A 17082-nucleotide genomic window follows, 5' to 3' on the forward strand; every position below is an offset into this window, starting at 1 on the left:
TGTCTAACCATGGACTTTCAAAGATATCAAAAATCAATGTTATGAAAACAGCACATCAATTTAAATTGAAAGTGTGTGTAATGTCAAAGATGCAGCCAAGGGGGGCACTCAAGTAATATACGGTGACAAAAAACAAGTGAAAATGGGTGTCCTTTGATGACTATGGAAGTATCTTGCCATATGCATCCTGTATTTAAGGCTTTGAAAAACATTTTGTAGTTTTTCTGATCATGTTGAACTTTTACAGGGAAATGTTTAAAATATTTGTAAATTGAGTATGAAAGGTATTTATGAGTCAATTTGTTTGCTAAAACTTGTTTGTGTAAAATTTGATATACAGTGTTAGGGCTCTTCTACAAATATTGCTATGAATTTGGCAGATCGCTGAATCCGGATTCGTCTATTTTGATATATTCATGTTACGCATGAATCATTTGAATTAGAGACAGGTTCAAGTGCTTTTAGATCTAGATAACCGCATATCAATTTTCGAACAGTGTTCAGTATGATGAGTAAGCAAAAGAGGCGGCATACATGGTTAGCTAACGGTCTCGATTATCACTGTTAAAAACAATTTCATATGCTGCCCTCTTGAGCTAAAGTGTTAATTCCTTTGCTAATTCAAAAATAATTCATGAGTAATTTACCAAAAGCCGAATATGGATTTGGCTGTCTGCCAAATTCATAATGATATTATAATTAAAACTTGATTAGGCAGTGCTGTGGAAATGGGTCTCATATTAGTTGCTCATACCTTCTTTATACAAATCATACAGCAATATCTATCTCCTTAACCTTTTCAATTTTGTAAAGATCAAACAACAGTTTAAAGCGATAATGTGCGATTTGCTTACAGCGACCCCCTCAATTTTTTTAAAATCAAATTCATACTTTTTACATGATGTTAATACCCAATGGTGTACTTAAAATACCCCGTGAAAGACTAAGACTGAAAAAACACACTAAAATTTGAAACTTGTCGTCTGCAGTCAAAGCCCTTGTGCAGAGTTAAAGTTAACACTTACGATCATTGATCTTCTTTCATCACACATATATACACTCAATAATTGCATCATACTAAGTCATTAATTAACCTATAATAATAACAACTCGTTAACAGGTTCATTAAACTCTCCATCATTTACATCACAAACACAAACCTCAATCTTCACACTAACTAATTCCTCCATGTGATGTAATCTACAAATTGACTTATGATTTCCGTGTATATTTCAACGCCTCATTGCAACAACGCTAATGCATCACTGCAACAACGCTAATGCATTAGGCAGATTAAATTCCATTTCATTCCACACTGATATTTTACAAACCCTGATTTTATCAACATTGATTTTTTTTGCTACCCATCCGAAGCATGGATGATATATCATTATCAAGGGACTAAAAAAAGAGAATTGAGAGAAATGTTATCTTTTTTCCCCAAACTTATTTTATTGCTTTCAATAGCAGTATTTGTATGAAATGGAAGCGTACGCTCCTCCTTATCTCCCCGGATAAGGAATCCAGTGTCATTGAATAATAACTGATATTATTGTGTGTCGTCAAGTTTATTATTTCAAAAAGTGAAAAAATGATAAAAAGAGTGATCCACAAGAGAGTTAAGAAAATGATATATCTGTAAGAGTTACCATGGTTACTACAATGTGTGAAATTCATATTTTTCTTATTTGAAATAGAGTGCCTACGATAACTCACCCCAATGAGAGGAATTTCACTCTTTTAGTCCTGATTCAAATTCTGCTATGTTTGTACTCTTCCCATTTTGCTCTCTTGGAGTAGTAATAAGGCCAAAAAGAAAAAGAAAGTCTGTCTCAGACAAAAAGCTAACTGCTATATACTTTTTTTTAGAAAATGAGCTATGCCATATGCGATAATGTTTTTTTTTTTTTACAATCAAGGCGCAATGTTTATGTACTTTGTAGAATTCAAAAACTTATGTAAAGCCCAGTTTCGGAGTAAAACTGCTCCTTTTTTTAGAATTCTAACTCTTACAATCATGGCGAAATGTGTACAAAAAATAATAACCAAACTGCAAAAAAAGAAAGACACTCTTCTGAGACAGACTTTCTTTCTTTTTTTGAAAAACTGAAAGTTCTTATTCAGAGTGAAACTAAATGTATTTGTTTTTTACATTGGGCTCTTCCAGTTGAAATCCATACACCCCCTATGAAAGACATGACCTTAATCTTCCACACAGGGAGAATTTCAAATGGGGTGACCTGAATGGGTGACTTGATTTTAAATCTATACCCTCTGTATGAGAGATTTTAATCTGTATGAGAGATCTTAAAAGATCATGTCTTCCATAGGGGGTGTATGCAGCCCTCGAATTAAGGATCTGAAGGGGCACGGCAACTTTTTCAGGGCAAGTTGGAAATTGCCTTGGATTTTCACCGAAAAGGCAAGGCAGCACGGCAGTTTGTAATATTTCAAGAGGGCATCATGCAACTGTTGAAAATTTGAGAAGGGCACCAATGCAATTTCTCAAAAGTGAAGAAAAACACACACAAACATAGATAGATGATTACCCTAAGACAGAGAAATTGAAAAACACCCGGACGCAAAATTTGCATGCATGTTGGCAATCAGACACGACAACCATTTATTGACTTTTGTTTAAGACCCGCACCAGTACCTACAACAAATAAACAAACAAACAAACAAACAAACAAATTCTCAGCCAGTATTATAGCCAAATATATAATAGGAGATTCTCTAATCGAGCGAATTACCCAACCCAAGACTCTAGCGAAACAACGACCAAAGGCGCAGAAAATCTCGTTTTAGCAAAATCAAATGTGATCCAAACTTGCACTCTGGTGGCCGCCACCCTAGGCTAAATTCTGAGCGTTTGACCCCGAACCCGTGGATCATTAAATCAAATATCATGGCTAAACCAAATGTGATCCAAACTTGCACTCGGGTGGCCGCCACCGAGGCTAAATTCTGAGCGTTTGACCCCGAACCCGTGGAACATTCATCAAATATCATGGCTGGAAACTCAACAATAAATTACGGTACTGGTGCATACAGATCCCACGCTCCCAAGTGGAATTCCTGAGACTCTTCAACAGGTGGTCTACCTGAAGTTACAAAGGATCAAGTCTTAATGTTAGCATTCTATGACATATACATATATCATAATAAATAAATACAGAAAAGATAATTCAAAACCCAGCATTATTTTCTTTTGCTTACTGTGTGAAGTCTTTGACCTTATAAAAGACTACTTTACTGTTTTTGATGACACCTGTGCCTGTATGTAACAATACGATTGTCAATTCCTGTACATATATATAGTTTTGACGACTTACTTTCCCTCTTGAACTATCATTCTAAAAAAGGTTGATACAGAACAATTATATAAATTTTATGTGGCAACATATTGAACACATGATCTAATTAAACAGTGTACATTGTATCTTTGAAGATCTGAGAAAGGGAAATTAATTGCAAGTCACATGTAATTTTAATGATCAAGGCGTCAACTCTTTATTCCTCCTCCTTATCTACAGGGACCATAATTCTTGATTTTTCTTTTAAACTTACAGACAGTTAAATGCTTTAATTAGCTATACACACTACCATGTAGTAGATAAAATATATCTGTATTTATACAAGTCATTATCTCATTACTGTCACACATAATTATATTTTACTTCCTTCTCACATGTCCACACAGGCGCGGTGGGTGGGAAGATTTTTGTTGTTGTCGTGTCCAATACAAAACCAACAGTGAATAAATCACTACCTAATCACGCCCGAAACCCGCTGAAGGCGGCAAATCCCATTGGTTCCCGGGTCGAGCCAAACAATAGAAATTTATCTGCATGACAATGATTGACATCTGACCCGTTAAACAATAACATGGATTGGCCCATTTCTTAGCAAGGGTAAATTGAGTTTAACTTGTTGCACTGTGTTAAACTTTATTACCCTAAGACAGAGAAATTGAAAAACGCTCGGACGCAACATTTGCATGCCCGTTGGCAATCAGACACGACAACCATTTATTGACTTTTGTTTAAGACCCGCACCAGTACCTACAACAAATAAACAAACAAACAAACAAACAAACAAATTCTCAGCCGTATTATAGCCAAATATATAATAGGAGATTCTCTAATCGAGCGAATTACCCAACCCAAGACTCTAGCGAAACAACGACCAAAGGCGCAGAAAATCTCGTTTTAGCAAAATCAAATGTGATCCAAACTTGCACTCTGGTGGCCGCCACCCTAGGCTAAATTCTGAGCGTTTGACCCCGAACCCGTGGATCATTAAATCAAATATCATGGCTAAACCAAATGTGATCCAAACTTGCACTCGGGTGGCCGCCACCCGAGGCTAAATTCTGAGCGTTTGACCCCGAACCCGTGGAACATTCATCAAATATCATGGCTGGAAACTCAACAATAAATTACGGTACTGGTGCATACAGATCCCACGCTCCCAAGTGGAATTCCTGAGACTCTTCAACAGGTGGTCTACCTGAAGTTACAAAGGATCAAGTCTTAATGTTAGCATTCTATGACATATACATATATCATAATAAATAAATACAGAAAAGATAATTCAAAACCCCACACAAGGGACTTATTTTATAAGGAACTTGGTTAATTCCCCCTCCCCCTTAAACTTGTTTGTTCACTTTGCTGCACGGATATCATTACCTAAACCTCCTCTAACGCTCCTGGATGATACACAATGGAATGAGGCACATATTTAAAAGTTGACTAGCGCATTTGAGGCGTCTGTTTGAAAACCAGAAACTACATGATGATATATCTGCCTATGTTGATAATGCTACTGATAACTAAATGGAACCTCAATGAAGGATTTTATTGTTGGCACATTGAAATATAAATCACAGTTTGGCTCTGTGCCACTAATTGCTGATTAGCATAAAACAGCACTATAATTTCTTTGCTGGATATTGACTGTAATCCATATAATTCTCCACAATAACACTACTAATTATGCTGGCTCTATATGCTGCGAGATACATTGTATAGTCACAATAGGATATTGAAAGAAATCAATGCGATAACTAGCCGGCTGCGCAACCTCACAAAAAAACTAGAAAAAATGAGGGCATAGTACTTGGCCCCAGAGTCTAGCTACCCCATGCCAACCTGGAGTTGATTCCTACTTCCCTTTAACACAGACTTAATCAAACAAATACCAGCACGATTGACTAAATGTTATTAATTTCAAATGTGCAACAGAATATATGTGTTGTTGAGATATAAACCGCACCTGACGTGATGTACTACCACTTCTACCCTCGTATAGTCATACTATTACGTAGCATAAAGCACATCAATATAATATCAGAGGGCTCACCACTGTATAAATTGTTTCTTGTACAATTTTACTTACAATGCAATTCAATTTTTAGAAATCCAGATATTAGTGATATTCCAAGTCCCATGAGATTCATTTGTCCAATGGAAAATTCCCATGTTGTCCCCCTAAAGTTTTCGTCCAACTCTGCAAAATTGTATAAAATTTTTGTATATGTTGTCCACTACCAATGCGAAGTTGGATGAATTTACGACTCTTTCTTCAAATATATGAAGATGTTGATTTGAGCTTTCTGATGATCAACATCGCAATGGTTAACTTTCTTTCATACTTTTAGTTACCAATTGAAAATCTGTTGATTTCTAAGAATCGGTAATGAAGATGTTGATTTGAGCTTTTGATGATCAACATCGCAATGGTTAACTTTCTTTCATACTTTTAGTTACCAATTGAAAAATCTTTTCGTCTATCTCGGGCAGAATTCGGGTTATTCTGTTGTGTAGTGAAAATAGACCTTGTGATCCGAGTAGGGCACCCATTGCACTGGCCAGTACACTTACGCTTTAACCGCACATCACGGAACCCAGTGATTGGGTTGTTTAGTTCCATTTTGCGTCAAAATATTGGACCAATGTGGCTAACAGCATTCTGCCTGATGTCTTGCTTTATTTTATTCTATTTCAGCACTCTCGATGTTCATGCGACCCTTTGTTCCTGAGTTGCCTTACCAAAGCGCCGGTCATGGCTAAATCATGCACAACCTATCTTCCAAATTTCCACTACTCGACATCGAAGGAATGCTCAAATTAATATTTCCCATGCAAAGTTCAACTGTGGTTGATCAAACGATGCTATTATATACACCAGAGAAGCCCTAAAGTATTAACTTTTTTCGTTAGCTGGACTCGAACTTCAGAACTTATTTGGTTCAATAGACTTCTGACAGTACAATATGTGTAAAAGATGCATGTTCTCCCTTGTATTGCTCGTGCGTAAGTTCAGTTTCGCAGATGACACAAAATGTTCAATATGCTTCGCTGTGAATGTCAAAGTCTACTGTCGCCTCACACAAAGTCTAGTAGTCACTAGCAATTATAAGGGTGTCCAGGTGTACAAGTACATACAGGTCAGGCTTGTTTCTTACCACCAGCATCAAAGTGTCATTGGTATCGCCTGAAATATAAATAAAAGAAAGAAAAAAGAAATGGGAAACAACCTGCCAGCACATCTATACTAATTACCCTGTGTAACTTGAGATTTTGTTTGTGATCCAACACAAGAAATCAGGAGACAGATGAATATTTAATTTGTATTAATTTCTTTCCCTGACCATTTTTATGAACCATCGTGTTATGTGGATAAGCATGACAAATTATTTGTGCGATCTATTCTCATACAAATTTAACCCTTTCAAATTATGAAATTTACTAATTACTAATTCCAGAAACTGAAGCAATCTTTGCCTTAATTACCCTTAATCCACAATAAAAATGCTTTGACACAATATATACTTGTCATTGTATCACAAATGCAAGGGATGAGGGAACACATTTTCCCAATTTTTACACAATCCGGCTTTTACTTACTTGACCTCAGGAATTTTTTATCCCCGTTTTTCATGAAATCCTTCGCTACATTAATTAGCTCTTTGACCCTGCTAACGATTTTTCCTAATCAGATATCTTTATATTGGTTTCATGACCATCCAGTTTATTGTACTTTACGAGTAAGTGACCCCCTTGTGGCGAACAGGGAGATTGCCAATGGATATGCGGCACTCATAACTACTCCTCCTTAAATCACCATCCAAATATTTGATGACCTGAGAATTACCACAAGAATATTAAACTACATTTGTATCCAAGATCCTTCTTCACCAAGTTTTATGATCTAAATTCTTCCGTTGAACTTCAAATTACTAATACCATCAAGTTCTATAAAGACTCGAAGAGCTCGTCCACATTCCCGTTGAGCCTGTGATCAAAGCCTAACAAGGGATGCGTTCATATCAATTTCTCCCAATACTTAAAAAAGGTATGCAACTATGATCAAAATCCCTCACACAGACCGTAAACACACATGATAAACCCTGGTCTTTCATTATTATTATTTTTTTTCATTTTCAATCCAAATCCCATTTTCAATCCAAATCCAATCCAAAGAAAAGAGCATTGCAATTATTATTTTTTTTTTTTTTTTCTCCATTTTCAATCCACATCCAATTTTCAATCCAAATCCAAATTCAATCCAAAGAAAAGAGCCTTGCAATTATTTATTTATTTTTTTTTTCCAATTTTCAATCCACATCCAATTTTAAATCCAAATTCAATCCAATCCAAAGAAAAGAACATTACAATTCCAGTCCAATCAAATTTCCAATCCAAATCCAAAAACCAATTTTAAATCCAAATTCAATCCTAAGAAAAGAGCCTTGCATATTTTTTTTTATTTATTTTTTATTTTTTTTTTTTATTTTTTATTTTTTTTTTTTTTTTTTTTATTTATTTTTTTTTATTTTTTATTTTTTATTTATAATTTTTATTTTTTTTTTTTCAATTTTCAATTCACATCCAATTTTTAAATCCAACTTCACTCCAAATCCAAAGAAAAGAACATTACAATTCCGTCCAATCAAATTTCCAATCCAAATCCAAAATCCAAGTATTCAATAACCATTCTCGCTCTAGGGACATATCGGGCTATCCTTGTTTATCGATACATTTTGTCTACAACCCGTGACTAAAATTAGACCTACACTATATGACCACTTTATGAATGAAACTAGGTTACCTTATAAATAAGGCATTATGCCACAATCAAACCAAATTCAACCAAACAAACAAAACTAATGCATTACCGACTCTGTCATGTAAATTATATACGTTTTATGCAGAGTAAGCTTAGACATAATCGTCCATTATGAAGGTAAATATCCAAGGGTAAATATACTCATGATACCCTTCCTTTCAATAAGCCACAAAAACCTGGCCTGCTAATGTTATACTAACAACTATCACCCAAAATATGCTTGCATTAACATAAAAAGGTGAAATCACACCTAGAAATTGTCTAAAATTTTACCACAAACGCCCAATACGCTAAATTCGCCAAGGGGGTGACGGGCTATCTTTACCCCATTTTGACGAACGAGGGAGACGGGAAATTGCACACGGATTTTTCCAGATTTTTATGGCTAAAATAAATTGCCTTTGTGAACTATTTTGCTACACGTGGCGTTAAATATTATCATCTGCACATCGTATCTTTTGCTACTTAAAACTATTATCATTATTAGGGATTTCCCAACACAATCACGTAATCGTTGACCGACATTATCATCGTCTTACATCTTCCCTTTTGTTATTCTATTTTTATTCATTTTGTTATTTACAAGTAGGAACATAAAATTGACCATCTGTAAATTCTCTACTTATGACTTTCCAGCTTTTAATACGTAAATTCGTAAGCCAAATGATCCCAACATTTTTTGAGTTTTAACTATAAAAGGGATCCCTTGAATGATAACCACATTAATTTCAAGAAAACTGACAATATTTCTTGGCACTGCTTGAACTGAATTCGGCACCAAATTAAAATACGACTGTCAACTTTACCCTAAAAACATACCCGATGCTAAAAAAACCTACTTAAATGAACCGGCGCAATCAAAAGCGATAGTTTAATTTGCTTAAATTTTGTCATCCCGAATTCGAGCTGCCACACTGATTCGACAATTGCTGTAACTTTGGTAATATTTGTCCAAATTAGCGGGTAAAAACTATGGCTCAAATGTATACGATGACACCGGAAAAATCGCCATTGATTTGCAATGGGAAGTCATTGTTTGCCAATCGGGATATCGATTGATTCGCCCATGTCAAATTCTCAAGGACCCTGACGTCATAATGAGCGCGCCTTTTATTACGCCTTGCCTTATTTGGATAATGGCTACATGTGCATTGTAAAACCCTGCCCCGTTTTGGCCATAACAATTACACCTCATGAATTATTCATAGAACCACACTTGGTAAACAAACATTAATATTAAATGCGTAAAGCCACAGGAATTGCAAAGTTTTGGAGCACTTTTCGTGCAAGAAAACACCATTAAATATTATTTAGATGCATTTAAATACAATTTCGACTCCGCATTATACATAAATTAAATAAATTTATTCTCACCGGATATTTCTCCGTCTAATCAGAAATTACTCAACCACAAATTTCATGAAGTCTTGAAGATGACTGCTTTGCGTGCATGTTGTGCTGTTCAGTAGGATTCGTCTACCGTAATTTTCCACGACGATTGTATAGAATACTGACTTCGCTAGCTCACAAACGTGCACAAAATGTTGATATTACTACATGTATAAATATTTTTTACATCCAAGTTTTAGCACTGCATGCCAGCGCCCGAACTTCGCCACCAATTATACATAGCGCAGCATTAAATTCGAACCTGAATCATGATTATATTGTTGTGCAGTAAGCAGAAACAAGGTAGAAAAATCAGCGTGTCCTTGTTATTGATGTAGTAAACGTGCACCTTTTAAGCTTCCCAAAGCTTGATTTTTTATCATCAATCAGTCAGTTGTTTATGGCTTATGAAGTTGCTGTTGATTTCTAAGAATCGGTAGCCAAAGATTTTTGTTGTTGTCGTGTCCAATACAAAACCAACAGTGAATAAATCACTACCTAATCACGCCCGAAACCCATGGCGGCGTAAATCCCATTGGTTCCCGGGTCGAGCCAAACAATACAAATTTATCTGCATGACAATGATTGACATCTGACCCGGTAAACAATAACATGGATTGGCCCATTTCTTAGCAAGGGTAAATTGAGTTTAACTTGTTGCACTGTGTTAAACTTTATTTTATAAATGAAGGGGCAGGGCTGGGGCACCGACGGCAACTTCATTAGAGGGCACGGCAAGTGACTGCCTTGGGTAAAGGACATATTCTGAGGGCATTACGGCAGTGGGGATGGGCACCCACGGCAAAATGCCATGGGTGCCATGGGTTAATTCGAGGGCTGGGTGTATGGATTTTAACTGTAATAGCTAAATACAGGACGGCTTATAGTTATGTGATGTTCATCAGTATAAGGAAACCACAATGATATAATACAATATGGCAATGTATTGGAATATTATACAATGTGGCAATGTATCTGAATACTAACTTTTGTAACAAGTCGACATATTCTGCTTGCCGTACTAGGCTTGTCTTCATCATGATGGCTTGGAAACATTGTCTGTCTATGGCCCATAGCTTGGTATTTGTCAAGGCTGAAAATAAAACAACACAAAACAAAAATCATCAAATTTACAAAATACTGTAACACATGAAATGTTCACATGCAAGGAAATTTTACAAATGTTGCGAGTGACAATTTTTTTGTCCTTGCAAATATTTTTTCCTGTATATCAATTCCGTTATTTTGTTTAGCAGAATAGCATAAATTAAAAGAGCTTTTCCACACCCAGTGGCGTGTCTGGGGGCTTTGGGTGCTGAAGCCCCCCGCACCTTGTTAAAAATCATGTAAAATCAGCTGTTTTTGACGATTTTAGCCATTAAGCCCCCCGCATAACTCTGAAAGGCCCTCTGAGCACCCCCCCCCATAGGAAAAGATCCTGGACACACCGGTGACACCTACCAGTATCTTGTTTCCCTGATAGATAAGATCAGATGTATTGAATATCTTTGATCAGGGTAGTTCATTGAGAAGTTAATTCCCTTGACAGGTAGCCCAACCTAGCACCCAAACTGAGTGCTGAGTCAAGGATCCCAGGGCCTAGATTTCGTCTTGGTTTGCGAGAATCAAAATCCATCATAGTCACTGCACTTACTGTATGATACAATGAGAGAAGTTGATTCTCGCAACCAAATCTTACGAGAATCATTACGAGAATCGATTCTGTGATTCTCGTCGAAATCTAGGCCCTGGATCCTTCTACTCTTATTCTAGACCCCCAGCACCACGATTTTTCTGTTGACGCATTTACGTATGCGCCGTGGAAGTGTTAAAAGCTTTGTGGAATCTACACCTAATATCAAAATAATCCACCAGATTTTTAGAAAGATAGACCATCTCTGTTCATCTTAAAAAACAGGGACAGTCCCTTTTTGCTTTCTTCTTTATACATTTCCACCTCTTACTAGAATAAATTGGAATAATAATATCGTCAAAAGTAGTTCATTGGATTTACTTAGACAAATTTAGTGCAAAGAACATTTATAGGTGAGCTATTTCTGCATATTGATCATTGGTATATTTAACCTGAGACGAGTTATATTTGTCTCAGATTTAACAAACAAAGGAAAACTTATTGAGAGAGGGTGGATTGACATGATGAACAGGCATTTCAATTCTAATCCTTAGCATGCAGTTTTGGCATCCACTTAAAACCGATGTTAACATTATACTGGCAAAACAAGTTCATGAGATTAATCCTAATCAAACCAAACCTCAAAAAAGCTCAATTCACAAAGCATACGCAAGCGCAGGTATCCCACGTAGTTGCGTCATCATGCGTACAGTGAAGTCACAGAAAGATTAGCCGGCTATAGGTAGACCCCCATGGCAAAGTACCTCTGTGCACGTGCCTGGCACCTGAAGGGTCTACTGCTCAAAATTGCCCCCAATAAAAAAGTTTTCTCTTCTTTTTCTTTCTTCTTTCCTTTCCCCTTGCCACAAAGTACCATGATGCATTTCAGTGGCTCTGAAGCATACGTTACTTGCATTACATTATAAGAGCCTACATCGTCGTCCGTATTCCATAGTGGCGTATAGTGGGGCGCCGCGAATAAACAACTTTTCGAGAAAATCGGGTTTGAAGAAATGCCAATTTAAAATCGAGTTGTGTAATCAGACATTCATTATATTTTGTAAATGATGTGAAATTTCTGTAGTAAACTAAATAGATTTTATTGTTATATATTTTTCAAAAGAAATAAATACATACTATTGCTGGTAAACTGACAATAAAACTATACGTCACTATGTAAAACGAACAAAACGCAATACCCTAACCTTACGGTAACCGTACGCCACCTCGGTCGCCGTATAATCCCTATGGCGTTACTTTTAAGTCGTTCAGATTCCATAGTGGCGTATAGGTCCGACACGCTGACGTTACTATGACATACGATGTTTTTCATTTTTGCCGATATTTCATAATTATAAAATGTGTATAAAAAGTGGCGTATGGTCGATCGCCACTATGGAATACAAAAATGTCACTTTGTAACTATCATACATTTAATTAATTAATTACTAATTAATTAGCTAATTATGACTGATGAGACTTAGAAAAATGAAAGAGAACATCATTAAAAACATATGTGCCAATTTTCAAAAAAATGACCAAAAATCACTATACGCCACTATGGAATACAGCCGACGACATTCATTTCGAGAGATTTGTGCAACAAGATGCTACCTGCAATAGCTGCCCTATTAGATATTCAACATTTTGGGCATTCTATATTGTACACATCTAAAAAATATGACACCTGGCAGCTATTGCAGATAAGACCTTTTTGCATTAAGCCCTAGATTGATAGTAAGGGGAAGGACTGGTTGTAACCACCTTGACATTTATGCGGAAATTGTAACGATACAATACACGATTCTAACACTCCTCAACATCTTTGCTTAAGTAGCAATGGGATCAAAGCTTTCAAGCATCAATCAGTTATGAATCTAGCTCACTTGGGACAAAATTGTGGATACATTTTTTATGTCAAATACATAAAAAGTCAGATTTTTTTTCAACAATGCTAAAAAAGCTGTTGATTCTTTTGGTGTGCACACTGGACTATTTCAGTTGAAATATACTATATGGAAGACATGACCTATCTCCAATACAGGGAGTGTAAATTTCAAATGGAATCACCCATTCAGGTAACCCCATTTGAAATTTACACCCCCTGTGTGGAATTGGAAGATTAAGGTCATGTCATCCATTAACATGATTAGGGGGTGTATGGATTTCAACTGGAATAACCCATTTTGGCAGCACTTAGCAAATCTTACACCTTATCGATTGATGCGCCAGTATTATGCCTCATTCTCTTTCTTTGTATTTTTTATACTCATATCAATGTCAATGACTTGTGGAATCCATCACCATTCATGCTGCCCTCCTACGTCAAAAAGCTGTAACTCCTATGCAATTTACTAGCAGATACTACATATTTACTAACTGTAAAAGTGACAATTTTGCACTCCATTTATTTTCATGCTTTTCTTATTCCAAGCAGAAACCGTGAAAATAACAACACGCATATATATTCCTATTGTGTATCTATAGGTCAATGTCATGGAAGCTTAGTGCCCCAGTTTAAAATGGGCCAAGAACAAAAAAATAATCGCACAAAAATTATAATTTTTACAGCAAATCACAAATATCTATAGTTTGTTTTGTTTATAATTGGCGAAAATTATTTGGTTGTTGTTACGACAAGCATCAAATAAAGTCCCAACATACACTCTTGTAAATTCACAGAAGTGGGAGCAAGTCACACATTACGCAACACACCACTGTTCCACTCAACTGCATGCATGCCATTCTATATCGATCCACAATGTTATATATATGTCTCAATTTTCGCCAATTATTAACAAAACAAAGTATACTTTTGTATTACACTTGTAGATACCACATTTTGCTCCATTTTGAGCAGACAGATTTACAGACAGAGAAGATATCTTACACCTCCCACAATGCATTTCTTCTGAGGACCGTTGATATATCGATAATAATAAACAAATTGACTATCCAATTATATAAATATCGCCGATATCACTTTCTGAAGAAAATCAATATATTCAAGATACTGATAATGAAAAAAAGTATCGAAATATCAGGAAAAAAGGACTGAAATTGAGCTCCTTAAGTTGCTGGAAGGTGGCTGGTGCATTTGCGAGTCCAAATGGTATAGCGCTCCATAAGACACTGGAAGGTGGCTGGTGCATTTGTGAGTCCAAATGGCACAGCGGTTCATAAGTCACTGGAAGGTGGCTGGTGCATTTGTGAAGCGCTTCATAAGTCACTGGAAGGTGGCTGGCGCAATTGTGAAGCACTTCATAAGTCACTGGAAGGTGGCTGGTGCATTTGTGAGTCCAAATGGCACAGCCCTTCATAAGTCACTGGACGGTGGCTGGCACATTTGTGAGTCCAAATGGCATAGCACTCCATAAGGGTGACATCCCGCTATCTCTAAGGTCCGCTATCTCTAAGGTTCGCTATCTCTAAGGTTCGCTATCACTAATGTGTAAAGTCTATGGAGATCAGAATCCCGCTATCTCTAATAGAGAAAAGGGTTTGCTATACCTAAAAAAGGTCCGCTACTTCTAAGGTTCGATATCACTAATTTAGAATAAGGTTCGCTAGTTCTAAGGTTCGATATCACTAATTATAAATAAGGTTCGCTATCACTAATTTAAAATAAGGTTCGCTATCACTAATTTTGAATAAGGTCCGCTATCACTAATTTATTGAAGGTTCAGCTATCTCTAAGGTTCGTTATCACTAATTCCAATAAAGGCCGCTATACCTAAGGTTAGCTATCACTAATTTTGTTTCAGGTTAGCTATCCCTAATTAATTAAGGTTCGCTATCTCTAAGGTTCGTTATCACTAATTTCGATTAAGGTTACGCTATACCTAAGGTTCAAGTTATCACTAATCTTGAATAAGGTCCACTATCTCTAATTTTAAATAAGGTCCGCTATCTCTAATTTCAAATAAGTCCCGCTATCTCTAATTTTAAATAAGGACCGCTATAGCGAACGTTATTTGAGATTAGAGATAGCGAACCTTATTTAGAATTAGAGATAGCAAACCTTATTTAGAATTAGAGATAGCGAACCTTATTTGAAATTAGTGATAGCGAACCTTAGAGATAGCGAACCTTAGAGATAGTGAACCTTAGAGATAGCGGACCTTATTTTAAATTAGTGATAGCGAACCTTAGAGATAGCGAACCTTCAATAAATTAGTGATAGCGGACCTTATTTAAAATTAGAGATAGCGAACCTTATTTAAAATTAGTGATATCGAACCTTAGAAATACCGAACCTTTTTCAAAATTATTGATATCGAACCTTAGGTATAGCGAACCTTTTTCGTAATTAGTGATAACGAACCTTAGAGATAGCGAACCTTAGAGATAGCGAACCTTAGAGATAGCGAACCGTAACCTCCATAAGTCGCTGGAAGGTGGCTGGTGCATTTGTGAGTCCAAATGGCATAGCACTCCTTCAGTCGCTGGAAGGTGGCTGGTGCATTTGTGAGTTCAAATGGCATAGAACTCCATAAGTCACTGGAAGGTGGCTGGTGCATTTGTGAGTCCAAATGGCATAGCGCTCCATAAGTCACTGGAAGGTGGCTGGTGCATTTGTGGGTCCAAATGGCATGATGCATCTTGTTAGTGTTACATAGGTATGACAAATTTATGAATGAACGTAGAAGATTTGAGGAAAATTGGAAGGAAAATTGATTGATTGATTTTATATCTAGTGCAATATGGGTCGAACGTGACAAAAAGTACCTCAATGAATAGAGCACATCCAGATCTTGCGAAATATGTTTATTTCTTGACCATCAACCCATGTTTAGCTAGTCTATTCTCAACATAAAACAAAGGGACCCTATACAAAGTAATAGGAGTGTCATTTGCTGTAATGAGGTGATGCTTCATGTTGCAAAGGATTCTGGGAAGGGGAAATTATCTTCTCCAAATCAAAGGAATATGCTTCCAAAGAAACACACAGTATTTTCTTTGATATTTTATTGCGGGTATTACATTTTTACATACAAAGGGCAGAATAAACCTTATGATCACAATAGCAGGTTGGATGAGTGATTTGTGATGAGTTCATTTGGAGTTATCATTCCAAATATTAGAAACTTTTTTGGATGCGTCGGATGATGATCCCGGAAGTCGGATACATGATACCTTCTGAGACTTATTACTTTATCATCAATCCTTTTCAAGTCGATGACATTATGTTATTTTTCACATATGTGATGCGATCAAGCAAAATCAGTCGGAACTCGGAAATATTGATTTTGAGATATAGCCAAACAAAGGAACTATTCCCTTTTGTTTCCTCTTGTTTTGGAAACTCCTTAATTGCTCATATCTTTGGAACTGGTTGTTCAATTTCAATGGGGTTTTCTGCGAAATCCAGCTTTGTAAATGCTTTTTACTATACTATAAGAAACTGAACATTTATTATTTCCGAGTTCCGACTGATTTTGCTTGATCGTATCACATATGTCTTCGTATAAACAATTTGAGATTCTTAATATGATCTTGGGAATAATACTGTACAAAGGAACTGATTGGCTTGCAAAATCGATTATAGAGATACTAAACTAGTGCTAGGTAACTTTTATCCAATCTTGAACCTATGAAAGTTTCTCCTCTGCAATTTTATATTCTTCACTGTCATCTGCTATTCTCTGTTCCAATTTTCTATTCTGCACTGCCATCTTCTATCATCTGCAGCAATCTTCCATCCTGATCTGTAATTTTCTATATTCTACTACAATATTTATTCTCCACTGCATTTGTCTATTTTCCACTGCCATCTTCTATTCTTTGCAGCAATTTTCTATTCTGATCTGCAATTTTCTATATTCTACTACAATATTTATTTTCCACTGCAATTGTCTTTGCCGCTGCCATCTTCTAATCTTTGCAGCAATTTTCTATTCTGATCTGCAATTTTCTATATTCTA

General features: G+C 36.3%; 1 protein-coding gene across 1 annotated transcript in view; it reads right to left on the reverse strand.

Moving 5' to 3' along the window:
* The window catches only part of LOC140159110 (cGMP-dependent protein kinase 1-like), a 195901-nt gene that overhangs the window by 52727 nt on the left and 126092 nt on the right, over positions 1–17082 (reverse strand). The window contains exon 4 of the mRNA XM_072182462.1: positions 10513–10618. Coding sequence (XP_072038563.1) covers positions 10513–10618 — 106 coding nt within the window. The remainder of the gene's footprint in view (positions 1–10512; positions 10619–17082) is intronic.

Source organism: Amphiura filiformis, chromosome 8, assembly GCF_039555335.1.
Source record: "Amphiura filiformis chromosome 8, Afil_fr2py, whole genome shotgun sequence".
NCBI classification, from domain to species: Eukaryota; Metazoa; Echinodermata; class Ophiuroidea; order Amphilepidida; family Amphiuridae; genus Amphiura; species Amphiura filiformis.